At 39.9% G+C, this 15866-nt stretch overlaps 1 protein-coding gene across 5 annotated transcripts in view; it reads left to right on the forward strand.

The window, feature by feature from the left end:
• The window catches only part of LOC124594810 (protein ECT2), a 217346-nt gene that overhangs the window by 181692 nt on the left and 19788 nt on the right, over positions 1-15866 (forward strand). For 2 of the 5 annotated variants that reach the window (XM_047133247.1, XM_047133250.1), the window contains 3 exons: positions 4024-4178; positions 4316-4401; positions 12464-12650. In XM_047133247.1, coding sequence (XP_046989203.1) covers positions 4024-4178; positions 4316-4401; positions 12464-12650 — 428 coding nt within the window. The remainder of the gene's footprint in view (positions 1-4023; positions 4179-4315; positions 4402-12463; positions 12651-15866) is intronic. The other 3 variants (XM_047133248.1, XM_047133251.1, XM_047133249.1) reach the window with 2 other exon arrangements.

Genomic DNA, 15866 nt, shown 5'->3' on the forward strand with positions numbered 1-15866 from the left:
CATTCTTGTTGGCTTTAGTATATTGCGAAAATTTGAAGACTGTGTGAATTGCCATAATTAGTCACGTCTTCAGTGAAGCTAGATAGGCATAACTAGCCAACAGTGGATCACCAGCCAGCTTTCAAGAAGGGAATTAGCCTCAGAAGGGACGGATATAAAATGCAATAACCGTGAAAGGCAAATGAACTATGAATTGGAACTTTGAACATTGGAACACTGACAGGGAATGTAGAGGAGATGGTGTATATGATGGAAAGGAGAAAGTTGGATATATTAGGCATGGGAGAGACAAGATGGAAAAGAGAAGGCAGTAGGGAAGTGAGGAAAGTTTACAGGTTTTACTGGAGTGGAAATGAAGAAGGAAGACAAAAGAAAGTGAGAGTTGTTAGGAAGAGTGGTCTAAAAAAAGATACGGAGGATAAGTGACAGAATAATGAATAGAAGAATAATGACATGGGGAAGAGGCATGGGGATGGTTAAAGTGTACGCCCCTCAAGTGGGCTGTATGCCTCAGGCATAAAAACGGTTGAATTGACAGAGGAAAAAAGTTACGGGAGGCTTGAATGCACATACAAGGGTATGAAAATGTAATGGGAACAGAAGGATGGGAAGTAGAAATGGAGAAGGAAAGAGATTGCCGGAATTCAAGAGAAATGGCTTAGTGATTGGTAACTCCTGGTTTCGGAAGAAAGAGAGGCACAAAGTAATGTGCTACAGCTTAAATCTAGTTCAGAAGTGTAAGAAAAGGGCAGATAGTACAGTGACTGAGGAGAGAACAAAGTAGATGGAAGAGTGGGCAAAGATGATGAGGAAGGTAGCAGAGGAAATAAGAAAGTCTATATGGAGTGGCAAAAAAAAGAGTAGAGGTTTGAGAGAGGATACAATAATGGTCAGTGATGGATAAAAATGTGAAAGAGAAACTGAAATAGTGTGGAACGAGTACTATTAGCACTTGTTAAATCTGAATGTACTTGGAGATGAGAATAATAGAATAAAGGAGGTAAAAAATAAACGGGAAGAGAGGTTAACATGGAAAGGAATGGAAAGACAAGATGAGAGGAGGAAAGGCACCAGGTTTGGACGAAGTAAGTATCAAAATGATAGAGGCAGCAGGGGATGTTGGGAAACAACGGCTGTACCATGTGATGAGTGATTTGTGGAATGAGAAAAAGACTCCAGAAGATTAGGAGAGGACACTAATTGTCCCCATATTCAAGAGAGTGAGTTTAAGGATTGTAGAAACTGGAGCGGAGTCACACTGATTTGACATTGTGCCAAGGTATATGAACAAGAGTCTAGAACAAATTGAGAGAACATCATGGCTTCAAACGTGGGACATCAACTGTTGACCTCATGTTTGCAGTGAAGCACCTCCAGGGACACAGCGAATTTGGGGAAGATACTGTGATAGCCTTTCTCAATATAGAAAAGGTATTTGATAGTGTCTGTAGAAGAAATGTGTGGGAAGTGCTAGAAAAGGATAGTGGAAAAAGTGGCAACAAGCAGAGTGAAGGCGATGTATTGAGGAATCTCAGTTGTGTAAAAGTTGGAAATAAGGGGCAGATTGGTTCTATTAAACATGTGGTGCAAAACAAGGCAGTGCATTGACACCTCTCCTCTTCATTTTGGTTTTGTATAAGATAATGACTAAGGTGGCAGAAAAAACAGGAGAAGTCAAGATGAAAGCACTAGTATTCATGGATGACATGATTACAGGAAAGGGGGGAGGAAATTCAGAAACATGTGGGTACTTGGAAAGTAACTGTGAGGCAGTATGGAATGAAATTAAATGTAAATAAATGTGAGATCCTGGTTACAATTAGAATGAAGGACAGGCTAACTAACGGAATAAGGAAAGAGTTGAGCAATTGAAGAAGGTGGAAAATGTCGGTTACTTATGAAGTGTGAGAGAGGAAGACGGAAGAAATGAGAACGAGATCAGTGAATGTGGCAGACAGGCAGAAGCATTCCTACAACAAAGACTCTGGTATCCCAGCCCAGAACTCATGGATGTAGATGACAGCCACCATGCTGCGCTCCTAAAATTTGCAAATACTGCTGTTGCCTCCTAGGTGCTATGCACAGGCCATGTCCCACACACCAGTGTATTGGCCCTTGTGGCCACACTATAAAGCTAGCACCACAGGGGCCCAAACCTCAGTCATTTTCTGACTGCAATCTTGTATTGTTCATTGTATTCATCATTGTTTGGTTCCTGATATTGCTACATCTAGGTTCTGATTTAGTTCAGTCTCTGTACATGTCTTTCTGCCTTGTTGTCTTCATTGTCCATCCTCGTTTTGTCTTCCTTCCGTATTTTTAATTGACTCATTGTTGGCACCTTCAGCTTGGTGGCCAGTGTCTCGTGGTCATGTCTGATTCAAGTTACCATAAAAATATCCCACAAAAAAGCAGAGAAGTAATATGTAAAAGTTACTGCACTCCAATACAGACTTAAGCTTCTGAAACACGGATAATGAAGAAAAGATAAGTAGCATAGGTGTGACAAGGAGGAGGAGGATGAGGAATAAAAGGGTTAAGGAAATAGTGAAAGAGAAACTCTTGCAGACCAGGAGAGAAATATTACAGCAAAGATTGTGTGAGCACTTAAAGAGAATGGAAAACAAGTGGATTCCCAAGAAGATATATGAAATGGAGATGCGAAGGAAATGACCAAGAGGAAGATGGCTAAAAGGTGTGGAGGAGTGTGTTGAAAAGAGGGCAAGGACTGGACCAGAGTGAACACAGGAAGACCATGGGAAAACAGGGCAAGATGGTGAAGCATATGTTAAAGGACAATCCAAGCTTGGGGCTGGAAACTGTTCAGGGTAAAGAGGATGAGGATGATGATGATAATAATAATTCCAAAAATAGAACTGCAAAATTTGTGTCAACACTTGATATGTTTGATGGAGAAAGTTTTCTGTAATGTAAACAATTTGGCTTTGAGAATCTATTGTCACAATTGTTTCACTGGTAAAAGATGCTACATCAAGAAATGTAAGTTGTTGATAAGCCTTAAAAGTAGACAGTATTATTATTTCCATGATTAATGATCAGTTTTTGGAAATTTACTGTTGTTGGTGGATTTGAAAAGGAATGTGCCTACCAACAAAGTATGGAATGAACTGAGATGGCACAGTGGTTTGGGGCATCTGCACACTTAACTACTTCATATAAAAATAATTGTAATTTGATAACAGTCATATTTCCAGATGAAGTGGAAATGTTGACATAATCAGCATATTATTTGAAGTCCGTATTTTATTCTCATCTTGTTGAGTCCCATATGTGTTTTCAAAGTATGAAGAAATTCTTAGACCAATAATTTGTTTGCATATGATTACAAGTTTTAGCATAAAAAAGCAAATTTCTTCAATTCTGATTCATAGTTATTTCAAAACATCAGTATATGCCACTTGGATCTCATCTGGAGGAGTGTTAAATGACATTTTAGTTGGTCAATTATTATAATAGTTCAGGTAATATTCACTCATCATGTAGCTCTTAATACATTCCTGCTATGCTTGTTTTACTTTATAAAGCACTATTGTATTCCAGAATGAAATTTTCACTCTGCAACAGTGTGTGCACTGATGTGAAATTTTCTGGCAGGTTAAAACTATGTGCCCGACCAAGACCCTAAATCGGAACCTTCACTTTATGTGGGCAAGTGCCTTACCAACTGAGATACCCAAGCATGACTTGCAACCCATCCTCACAGCTTTACTTCCACCAGTAGCTTCCAGACTTCACAGAAGTTCTCTTATGTGCACTTGGCCAAGAAAGGCAAAGGTTTTGAGTTAGCCTCAGTCTGGCATGTAGTTTTAATCTGCTAGGAGGTTTCACAATTATATTATTTATGTCATAGATGAACTGTATAAATTTTCTCCTCAATTATAGACTGGCATAGATAGATGTAATCTTGAAAATTTGTTGTTAGTAAATTGTATACATACATGTAATTGTAAAGTTGTATGTGTCTGTAGAGCAGCTTCAACTCTACTTTTTCCTTCTTACCAGAATGCCACAATGTGTTTGCATTGATGTGTCGTAGTAATCAGGAGTTAAAGGACAAGTTATACTCATTCACTATTGCTGACGAAGAAACGGAGAAGCTGGGCTTCCTACGTACTCTTTGTCGACAAATGGCTAATACAGTGTGTAAAACTGATGCTGTAAGTACTGGCAAATGCCACTTGTTTGGTATCTACTTGAACATGCTGTTGCTATACATGTATGCCTTAGCTTAGAAAACATATTGCTTGTTAGGCTATTTCATAAAATGTCACATTCAGATTATTACCTTTTCCAGGAAAATTTCTTGATGTCATTGGACTCTCATCAGCTGGACATAGATACAAGTGATGTTGCACTTGGCACTCTCAGCAAGGCCTTCAAGTAAGCATAATTGACGTTGAGTAATGTGTGTACATATTAGGTCATAGTTAACGTAATGTTGTCTAAAGTACAATTCTGTGAAGACCGAATTGTAAGTTCTGAGACGTGACACCCTCAATGAGCTGTTGATCCAAGTTCTTTTCAGAAATTCTTATTAAAGATAAACTAACAACCGCTACCATTAATGGGAATAAGAATACACATCTGGGTCCAGTGAAATAGGAAAACAATGTGGGATAGCTAACACATCAATTCCAGTAATGATTACAGATCACTGACCCATTGGTTGCGTATCTGTAAGAATGAAACTTATGTAGGCAGATCCGTCAGAATACTAGTTAAAAAGCTACAGCATGTATAAAAAGTCAACAGTATCCTACAATTTTTGTTTTGTAGATGTTGAGTGGTTTGTTATTCCACTTTTTATGCACAGAATTAGTGTAACTTATGGTGGAAGTTATTTATAATGGACTGTGAAAGCTAGCTTGTTTTGATAGAGTACTCTGCTTAATCTCATATGATATTGAACTTTATTAAGAGCTACAGATTTTGGAAAAAAATTTCTGCTGTGAACAGTTATTGTCTTTACTATAACCTCTAAATTAGGTCTTCTGTTTCATGTACATCAACAAAGTTAAGTGACACATCAGTTAATACTTTGAATTCACAGTAGGATGATTCTCTAGGAAAGAGCATGCTGATTTTATTCCCCAATCTGAGCCCAAGATCTTGTGCTCTGTCTCTAATGACCCTAAGGCCAACAGGACAGTCAGATATAGTTACAGCTTCATCAAGTCTATTAGATATTTTATGGACTTCCCAGGCAAGGTAATACTCTTGGTGGACTGGGACTCAAACCAAGGAAACGAACACAACTGAGTGTTTATGGATAAATTACAGGTGAAACTGGAGTAGAATTTAATAGGATAACTATTACTTGTACTTCCTGTGAAGTAAATATCTGACTGAGAACTAGTTTTTGTTAATTGCAGTCTTCATGCCATACAGTTACAATTAATCATGTCCATTAAAAACAGCTATCCCTCTCACCTTCATTCTTTGTCAGGATGATAAAATAAATTAGGCCTTTCCTCTTTCTGTGTGTCAGTTATTAATGCATCTCGACAATGCACCGTGAAAGAAATGCTTATACACACAGTGTCCCTTTCTGGTTATTGAACGGTATGTGATATAATGCATTTCATATTCGTACTTAGCGTTCAACGATGTCACATCATGAAATAAGATACATATTGATGTGACAGATTGTTAAAATAAAATTTGAGGATGTACTTTTGGCCATTTGTGTAATTCATTAGAAATGAACCTTTGTCACCCAAGAAAAAAGTAGTTTCAGGCACAAGCATAATTACGCAAGGATTTCAGTAACTTCATCATTAATTATAAATGTGAATGGACATTTGGAAACTTGTAAATAAGTAAAACGTGATGAGAAGTATGTCCTCTTCATACTGACTAAGGGTCAGCTAGAAAGAGGTTTAGTTCTAAGGGCCTCCTCCCCCCATTCTGGTGTCAGAGGAGACTGGATCTTCAAAATATTGATTAATACTTGTGGAGTCCAATAGGAGTAGTGTTGTTGTTGATGACGATGATGATGATGATGATGATGATGATGATGATGATGGAAGAGTACTCCACTCAGGCAGCACCAAAGAGGCTGATGACCCTAATACCCTCACCACAGTGGATAGATGACAATCAACAACATAACATGTTTTTACGACGTGAGATATTGTTGCGAGGTTTGGAAGTCAATTCAGGACATTGACATTAAGTTTTGTGATCAGAAGCTTTATGCAAACTCATATTTCTGTTTCCTGATGCTGAAAAAATTTCCGCCACCATGACTTGAACTGGCCGTACGTCATTTCCGTAGCATTTCTTAGCAATCTTGGCTATGAAGACGGGGGTTTACTTGATGTTTCATGCAAAATATAGTTCATATGTTTTGAAATATTGGGAAGTATGTCATTATGAAATTGTACTTTATAAATGAGATGGGAACTATGGTTTGTAAACACTGACCTGTCTCAATTGAAAACTGGGTGCCAATTTAAACACTGTTCATCATTGACTGGTACAGAGATAACTTAAGTATATAGGCACTGAGCACTGAGCCAGTATTTCCCTGGTTTGCATATGCATGTTTGCTAAACCTCTACAATACTGGCAGAGAATTTCTGTGTATAAAATAAACTTGTACTTCTGTAGTGAAGTTTCACTAAATGCACAAACATTATTTTAGATAATTATGTTTTATATTTATTACTTGCTTAGTGTCTAGATTTACAATTTTGTATGCACAAACGTTCACCAGAACAAAATTGTTGCAGAATATTCGTGGATAAAGAACATGAGCAAATGGTTTTTAATTATCATCATCTTTGGTTTCATTTAATTTGAGAGATAGTGTTGCTTGAACCTAATCAACAGTGTTGTTATAGAAGACTTCAGTCCAAAGACAGTCTTCATGCAGCTCTCAGTTCTGCACAACTGTGTCTCTGCATAACTACTGAAGCCTTACAGCCACTCGAACCTTTTCATTTCTGTTAAGCTTGAGCCCCCCCCTATGATTTTTTTACCCCCCCCCCCCCCCCATCCCCTACACACACACACACACACACACACACACACACACACACACACACACACACACACACACACACACCTCCCACCACCTCCGGTTAAACTACTCCTTGATATCCTCAGGATGTCATATCAAAATAACCTTTATTAGTCCAATTGTTGATACATTTATTTTTCCCCAATTTGATTCAGTACCTTTCATTAATTGTCCAATGTGTCCATCTAGTCTGCAGCCTTTTTCAGTGGTTCCCCAAAACAGGCTTCTATTCTGTTCTTGTCTATACTGACCATTGTCCAAATTCCCCTACCATACAAGGCCATATTCCAGACAAATACTTTCAGAAAAGGATTCGTACCATTTGAATTTATGTTCAGTGTTAACAAATTACTTTCTCAGAAATATTTTTCTTGCTATTGCCAGTGTGTTTTTTATATCCTCCCTACTCCTACCATCGACATTTATTTTGCTGCTCAAACAGCAAAACTCATCTTTTATCATCAAATTCTAATTTTTTCCCACAATAGGTTTGAATTAATAAGAGGAAGGTGATAGGATGTTCACATCTGATAACTTTGTTGACTGAAGAGAGAAAACTACATAACAAAGGCAAACTTATTATACATCATTACGTCCTTGTAGTGTTCAATGCTTTTAACAACATACAACCTTTAATATTAATTGTTAAGAAAGTGAAATATTTAGAGACAGTCCAGTCTCCCCTCAGCTTATATAAAGAGTGCTACAAAAGTTATGCTGTACTAATACATTTATTGAACCCATTCAAAATTAATTTTCCCACTCTTGGTGCATCTATGCAGCTTTCAAAGCCACCTTCATGCTACTTTAACCAAATATCTCCTGGTAGAAAGACATCTGCAACAGGTGTTCATCCTCTGGAACTGCTGTGAACAAAATATCCTTGGTATTCTTGCTGTGCATGTGTGTATGTTCATGAAATGGGGTACGTAAGATTATACTACGGAACGCTGAAACTGCCAGGTAGAGGGACAAGAAGAGAAGACACATCCTCCACCTTTTCCTTCACAGTTCCCTCACTTGTATTCTCAGTATACATCTCAGTCATCAGAAATCTGAATCGCTCGGCTCAGAGACCCTTGAATATCGAGCTGAACTCTGCAAACAATGCCATTAAAAAATGCTTCCCAACACGTATGCACAATGCATTACAAGGCACTTGTTTGAAAGCGAAATGATACCAAAATACACTTTTAGTGCTTGTCTGTTAAATTATAAAACTATTTCAGATTTTATTACCTGAACATTTGTATATTCATTAGCTCTGATTGTTAGTTTTAAACTCATTACAAAGCAGAAAATAAAGGACTAATTCTCTCCACAAATAACATTGGCAAACACAAAACTACAGTACCGTAACCAAAAATTTTGGGGGGAGAAAGAGAACTAGAAAAATGGAAGTTAATGTTAGGACAATATTATGAAAAGGATAGTTACTACTCAACATATAGTGGAGATGCTGAGTCGCAGATAGTCACAACAAAAAGACTGACAGAAAGTAAGCTTTTGGCCAACAAGGCCTTCACCACTGCCAGCAGCAGCGCATGATGGGAGAAGCAACTAGGTGGTGGGGGTGAGGAGGAGGGGGTTAGCAGGGTAGGGGTGGGGGACAGTAAAGTGCTGCTTATGCGAGCATACAGGAACAAACTGTAGAGTGTGTAGGGCAGCTAGATGCAGTCCGGAGGTTAGACAGAGGACGGGGGGTGGGGAGTAGAAAAGGAGAAGCGCAAAGATTGTGAGTGCCTTGGTGGAATAAAGGGCTATGTAGTACTGAAATGCGAACAGAGAAGGGGCTAGTTGGGTAAGGACAGTGACTAGTGAAGGTTGGGACAGGAGGGTTACTGGAACATAGGCTATGTTGTAGGGAGAGTTCCCACATGTGCAGCTAAGAAAACGCTGGTGTTGCGGGAAGGCTCCAGATGGCACAGGCCATGAATTAGTCATTGAAATGAAGAGCGTCATGTTCGGCAGCATGCTTAGCACCTGGGTGATCCAGCTGTTCCCTTGCCACAATTTATCAGTGACCATCCAGGCAGACAGCCAGCTTGTTGGTTGTTATGCCCACATAGAATTCAACACAGAGGTTGCAGCTTAGCTTGTGCACTATGTGATCAAAAGTATCCGGACACCCCCAAAAACAAACATTTTTCATATTAGGTGCTTTATGCTGCCACCTGTGTGAGAGCAGAATGGGGCACTCTGTAGAACTCATGGACTTCGAATGTGGTCAGGTGATTGGGTTTCACTTATGTCATATGTCTGTACGTGATATTTCCACGTTCCTAAACATCCCTAGGTCCACTGTTTCTGATGTGATAGTGAAGTGGAAACATGAAGGGACATGTAGAGCACAAAAGCGTACAGGCCAACCTCATCTGTTGACTGACAGAGAGGGCCAACAGTTGAAGACCATCACACAGGGATTCCAGACTGCATCAGGATCCACTGCAAGTACTATGACAGTTAGGCAGGAGGCGAGAAAACTTGGATTTCATGGTTGAGCAGATGCTCATAAGCTACAAATCATACTAGTAAATGCCAAATGACACCTCGCTTGCTGTAAGGAGTGTAAACATTGGACAATTGAACAGTGGAAAAATGCTGTGTGGAGTGACAGATCACAGTACACAACGTGGCGATCCGATGGCAGGGTGTGGGTATGGCAAATGCCTGGTGAACGTCTACTGGCCGCTGGCGGTGGTGTTATGGTGTGGTTGTGTTTGTCATGGAGGGAGCTGGCACCCCTTGTTGTTTTGCATGGCACTATCACAAGACAGGCCTACGTTGATGTTTTAAGCACCTTCTTGCTTCCCACTGTTGAAGAGCAATTCAGGGATGGTGATGGCATCTTTCAGCACGATTGAGTGCCTGTTCATAATGCATGACCTGTGGTGGAGTGGTGACAGTAACACCCCTGAATGGACTGGCATGCACAGAATCCTTACCTGAATCCTACAGAAGACCTTTGGCATGTTTTGGGACGCCAACTTTGTGCCAGGCCTCACCGACTGACATCAGTACCTCTCCTCAGTGCAGCACTCCGTGAAGAATGGGCTGCCATTCCCCAAGAAACCTTCCAGCACCTGATTGAACGTATGCTTGCGAGAATGGAAGCTATCATCAAGGCCAAGTGTGGGTCAACACCATATTGAATTACAGTGTTACCGATGGAGGCCACCACGGACTTGTAAGTCAGTTTCAGTAGGTGTCCAGGTGCTCTTGATCACATGGTGTAGGTAACATGATGGGTTTCACAGGTAGCCCTACTTTGAGGGGATGGGTGATGCTTGTGACCAGTCTGGGGTAAATGTTGGTGGGAGGATGTATGGGACAGGTTGTGCATCTAGTTCAATTACAGGGGTATGCAAGGGCTTGAGACCAGGGGTTGTGTAGAGATGGACAAGGCTATTGTGTAGGTTCGACAAGTGGTGGAATACCACTGTGGGAGGGGTGGAAAGATGGTGGGTAGGATGTTCCTCATTTCGGGGTACAACGAGTGGTAGTTGAAACCCTGGTGGAGAATGTAATTCAGTTGCCTTCTGGGTCCTTCCCACCAACACCAGCTTTTCTTAATTGCACTGGTGGACACTCTCCCCACAGTACATCCTATGTTCCCGAAACCCTCCTGGCCTCAACCTTCATTAGTCATTGTCTTCACCCATCTAGCCACTTCCCTGTTGCCAATCCAGCACTACACAGCTCTCTATTCCACTAATGCACCCATAGTCCTTTTACTTCGCTCCTTTGCCTCTACACCCCCTGCCCTCCATCTTATCTCCCTACTGCACCTAGCTGCCCTACTTTCTCGTCCCTGTATGCTCCCACAAGCAGCACTTCACCATCACCCACACCTACCCTGGTATCCCTACTCTCCCTACTCCAGCCTCCTTGTTACCCCCATCATCTGGTTGCTTTTCCCATCATTGAGCTGCTGCTCATAGTCTGGCCTCAGCAGCCAGAGACTGTGTCCAGATGCATATGAGCTGCATTTGCACAAGTATGATTGTGTATGTTGTCTGTTTCCAATGAAGCCTTATTGGCCGAAAGCTCTATTTCTGACAATCTTTTTGTTGGGTCTATGTGTGACTCAACCTCTCCACTATATTGTAACTACTGTTCTTTTCATAGTATCATCATTATTCTGTACTGGATTTTCCATTGTTTGAAGTTACTGTTACTTATTGTTTAACTGCCCTGTTCTGAAGAACAAAGGTATCCGAGAACTAATGATCCGAAGAGTAATTTGGAACAATGACAGTGCTCACAATGAAATTGTCTTGGGTTGGTTTCTTCGGGAAATCATTTTCTTGGAAATTTCTTGTAATGTAGTAAATTTTGCACATCTGTAATTCTGAACTGGTAACAATTCTTACATTTTGTATATGACTTCCTTTGTTCAGCTCTGTGTGCTTTGTAGCCAAGTCACCGTGGCTTGCAAACAAGAGTAACAATAGTATGGGATGAAAATTATAGTTGACTGTGGAAATGAACAACACTCCCATACACAGCAAACGCATGAATTCAGCATCAGTAACAACAAAGTGGCGTTGTGGTAGCATGATTGGAATGCAGTGTTGCCACATATAGTCTGTAAAAGATTGGTGTCCATCTGGTAGTTGTGATGCTACCTACACCGCAGCTGGGGCTGAAATGACAGTGTAACAACATTGCATGTGTAGTCACGCACCAAGGCTCAGAGCCGGATTGTGCTTCATTAGCACTTACAAACAAAGGAAAGATAAAGGGTAGGAGAACTCACATTCCCTCCCAGCCCTAAGTTTCACTGCTCCTTAGTATAGTGTTACGTCAGGTGTACAGATTTAAGCACAAATCATGGCAATTTAACTGTGAAGTTTAACAATTAATTGCTTCATTAAATGTGGTTACTAATCCTGTTGTATTAGAAGTCGTGTAAAATTCTGCTTGACTCTCCTCCTCAGAATAACATAGATTAAGAAAACTTAAGTTATTACATGATTTAGCAAGAAATTTGAACACCTGCATAAGAGTAAATGAGATAATGAAATCTTTCATGCTTCTTTCGTATTACAATTTTATAACATGTTCTGACATTGTATGTATTCTGTCCTAGTATTTTCTTGATTCCATTATTAAAGACAGCCTATAGTATTCTGAAAATAAAACTTTTATTTGAAATCTATTGCAACTATTTAATCATTGTATATAAAAACAAGTATTTTGTTTTTCTTAGCTCATTCAGTTAAAATGTAACTATATGTACAGTTAATCTGACTTCTAGTAACAAACATTAATGAGTTTTCTTCTGTTCACATAGTCTTGTCAGTTTCCTAGAATCTTCTTCAGTTCTGCCTCTAAGAAAAGTGTTTCTCTTTAATAGAAATGTAATCATGCAGTTGACAGTATATGATCAACTGACACCATGCTTTATTGGTAAAGTTCCTGGTATGACAGGTTTGCATCAAGGACACGAATGAAGGTGGGAAGGGCATTTAGCTTTAACAAGACGCCAAGCAAGCTGAAGCGGGCTGTATCTACCATGATGAGTCCATTTGGCAGCACAACCAACTTGACACCAGCATCTCAACTTGCACAGATGAGGCTTGCCAGCTGTAATAATCTCAATGTGAGTTTAGTGCTAGTATGCTGTGATTGGTGCATGTCCGTTGTTTTCCTATCATCACTTTATTGTTGCTCTCACTGGCTTTTTGTAGTTGTGAAGCATGCAGGTCATGTAATGGGGCTGCTGGTGAAGGTGTTACCTCCTGGCTATATTTCTTTGTACATTTCATAATCTTTTGTATCACATTATTAACTCATTTTTCTAATAATATTTTAAAAGAAAATTATGCTATAAAACAGTAATGTGGAAGGTCTTTATTGTCTTTATACTATTTTCCTGTTACATGAAAGGTATAATAAAAATGGTAATTCTGAGTGCTAGGAAACTGATAGTGTTTTGATGACAAGCACCTTCAAGGGTCATTACATGTTACTGCAGAAGGGTTTGCAGCAACCAGCCAGTACGTAGGTTTTCAAAATTATTTTATTGTCCTTTGCTAGTTCAGGGTGTATTCACACACGTTCACAGAAGGGGCATATTTAGATCTACTGCATGAAACCTGGAAGAGCACTAGTGTTCGATCTTCTTTCTTAGACATTGCAACATTCAGAATGTGCCTAGTAATGTTGAACTGTGAAAGTTACATCCTTCAGATAACTTTTTTATATGTAGGACACTGTGCTTTATAAATCTTTCAGGGCAGATATCAACATCATGAATAGAAAACTATTTCACGAGACAGAAACTGGTTACCTCTGCCACATTTCCTTGTACTGTATTCACACAGGAAATTATCACAAAATGATATCCAACCATCTTATGTGTTTTGTCAAAGCAATTCATTGGAAGGGGAATATGGAAGATTCTGGTTTGAGCTTTTCATGTAAGTGTGTATTGGGGCATGACAAGTTGGTTGAGCTGATCTTTAAGAAAGAAAATCTGTGTCGGTATCCATCGCATAAAAAATTGATTGTAAAATATGTAAGTATAAATAATACGTGCTTTCCTAGAGGTAGGTGGTCCGGGTGTTCTCATCCTTCAACAGTATATTTACAATCACAATTTTTGCAAGTAGTATTAAGAATATAGCTTAGTGTACCTCTGCACAAGTGGTCCAGTTCTTCATGAGGTATACATAATGAAAACAGTGATAATTGACATTAAATAAAATTTCTTGTTGCTAAATTGTAGTTTGTTTAGTAAGGTCCACACACACATCTGTTCCCTTGCAATGCTTTCATTTACCTCATTCAAAAATTCATTTAGCACAAAGGGTTCACAGAAAGGAATGAGTTCTTCCTTTATTGGTAACTGTAACTTCTCCCTTCTCTGGGTAATTTGGATGGAGCTTGTAGATGTAAACTGCAGTTGCAAATATATGTAGTGGATTAGTTTGTATAGTTCCAAAGCATGGCCACTACTTTTTTGTTTGTAAAACTCCTGGTGTTAGTAGCATGGGAACAGTTCCTGTGTTTTCCTCTATTATGAATAAAATGCTACCTCGACTAAAATGCAGTTTCATACTATTAAAAATTCTGTTACCAGGTAATTTTTGCAAGCATTTTCTGCTCCTACACTGATCTTCACACAAATATTTGCTGTTTATAAATTGCTTGTGTCCTGTGTTGTCAAATTAAGTGCATAGCATTCTTAACCATATGTGAAATAACAGTGATACAGAAGGCAAGTATTACAAAACCATGCAGATCGTATGTTCTTCTATGCCTTATTTGCCTTATGCTTGCGAATTTTCTGTTGTCTTAGTTTTGTTGTAGATAAAATCAGTACTTTTCGTGTTTATAATTTTATGATCAATTTAATTGATTAGTGAAGATCGTAGTTCCATTTCTAAAAATGGAAGACTGCTGTAAATATGTCATTAGATTGCCACTGTTCGTCTTCATTATTCAAAGAAAGTTTGTTTTATAAAAAACTTGCATTCTGTTTTGTGAATGAGTAAATTTCATTTCTGTGTTTTAGGCATATTTCTGCTAGTACATAAATATTTCAAGGTTTAATCTTCTAAAAGGAAGTGCAGGAAGTGGAAGAAAGATGACTTGTGTTCTTGTATTCATGGCACATTCACAAGCAAATTGGTAGCTTGCACTTCTGCGGTGTCCCAGTTTCTTAGTTTTGTTATGCGTGTCAACTAGATGATATCAGATACTATGCCCCAAAATTTTTTATAACCTCAAACACAGTTGCCTACTGCAGGTTACATTGTGAAATTTTAGAAATAAAAGGAGTAGTAGTTGTGAGTTTGGATAGACTTAGTAAGGTAGGGAAGGTATACAGATAATCTATGCACAGCAATGAGCATCCGCATGGAACCCTCCTATTATACCAACCTGTTTATGGGCCGTCTAGAAAAAAACCTTCCTAGCCTCGCAAAACACCAAACCCTTAGTCTGATTTAGGTTCATTGGTGATATCTTCTTGATCTAGACTCGGGGCTGAGACACCTTGTCTTCATTCCTACACAAAGTCAACACCTGCTCTCTTATCTGCTGCCTCTGATCCTCCTCTACTCAGTGTACCATCTACCTTGACTTTGACCACCACATCTCTGATGTCCTCATCTACACCTCTGTCACATTAAACCCACAAACCAACAGCAGTAACTGCACTTTGGTAGCTGTCATCCCTTCCACACAAAAAAATCCCTCCCATACAGCATGGCCACTCTGCTGAGGCATATCTGCAGTGACTAGAAATCCCTTGCCCATTTTGCTAAGCGTCTCCCCAAGGTCTTCACAGACAGGTACTATCCCCCAGGTCTAGTCCACAAACTAATATCCTGGCCCTTCCCCCCCATACCGCCAATCTTCCCAACACCCCACGAACCAGCCACAAAGAGTGCTCTCTTGTCAACCCAATACCACTCCGGACTGGAACAACTGAACCACTTTCTTCACCATGGCTTTGATTACGTATCATGATGCCCTGAAATGAAGGAAATTCTTGCCAAGATCCTTCGCACCCCTCCTCTAAAGTGTGTTCTGTCACCCACTCAACCTCCACAACATCCTAGTCCATCCCGATGCCACTCTCTATCTCGGCCCCTTGTCAAAGGGGTCACATCCCTGGGGCAAAGGGGTCACATGCTTCCCTCCATACTCGGCTCATATCCCACTCTCTTTGTGTGTCACCCTCTGTCAGTACACCCACCTATCTTTCTCCTTCCCCACTCCTCTCCTTGCCCTCCCCCCGCTGCCCCCCTCCATGTCCCTGCACCATGGACTCCCAGCACTGCACCTGCTGGCAGTCTAGTCCCTGCGT

The sequence above is a fragment of the Schistocerca americana genome, chromosome 2, assembly GCF_021461395.2.
Source record: "Schistocerca americana isolate TAMUIC-IGC-003095 chromosome 2, iqSchAmer2.1, whole genome shotgun sequence".
Taxonomy (NCBI): Eukaryota; Metazoa; Arthropoda; class Insecta; order Orthoptera; family Acrididae; genus Schistocerca; species Schistocerca americana.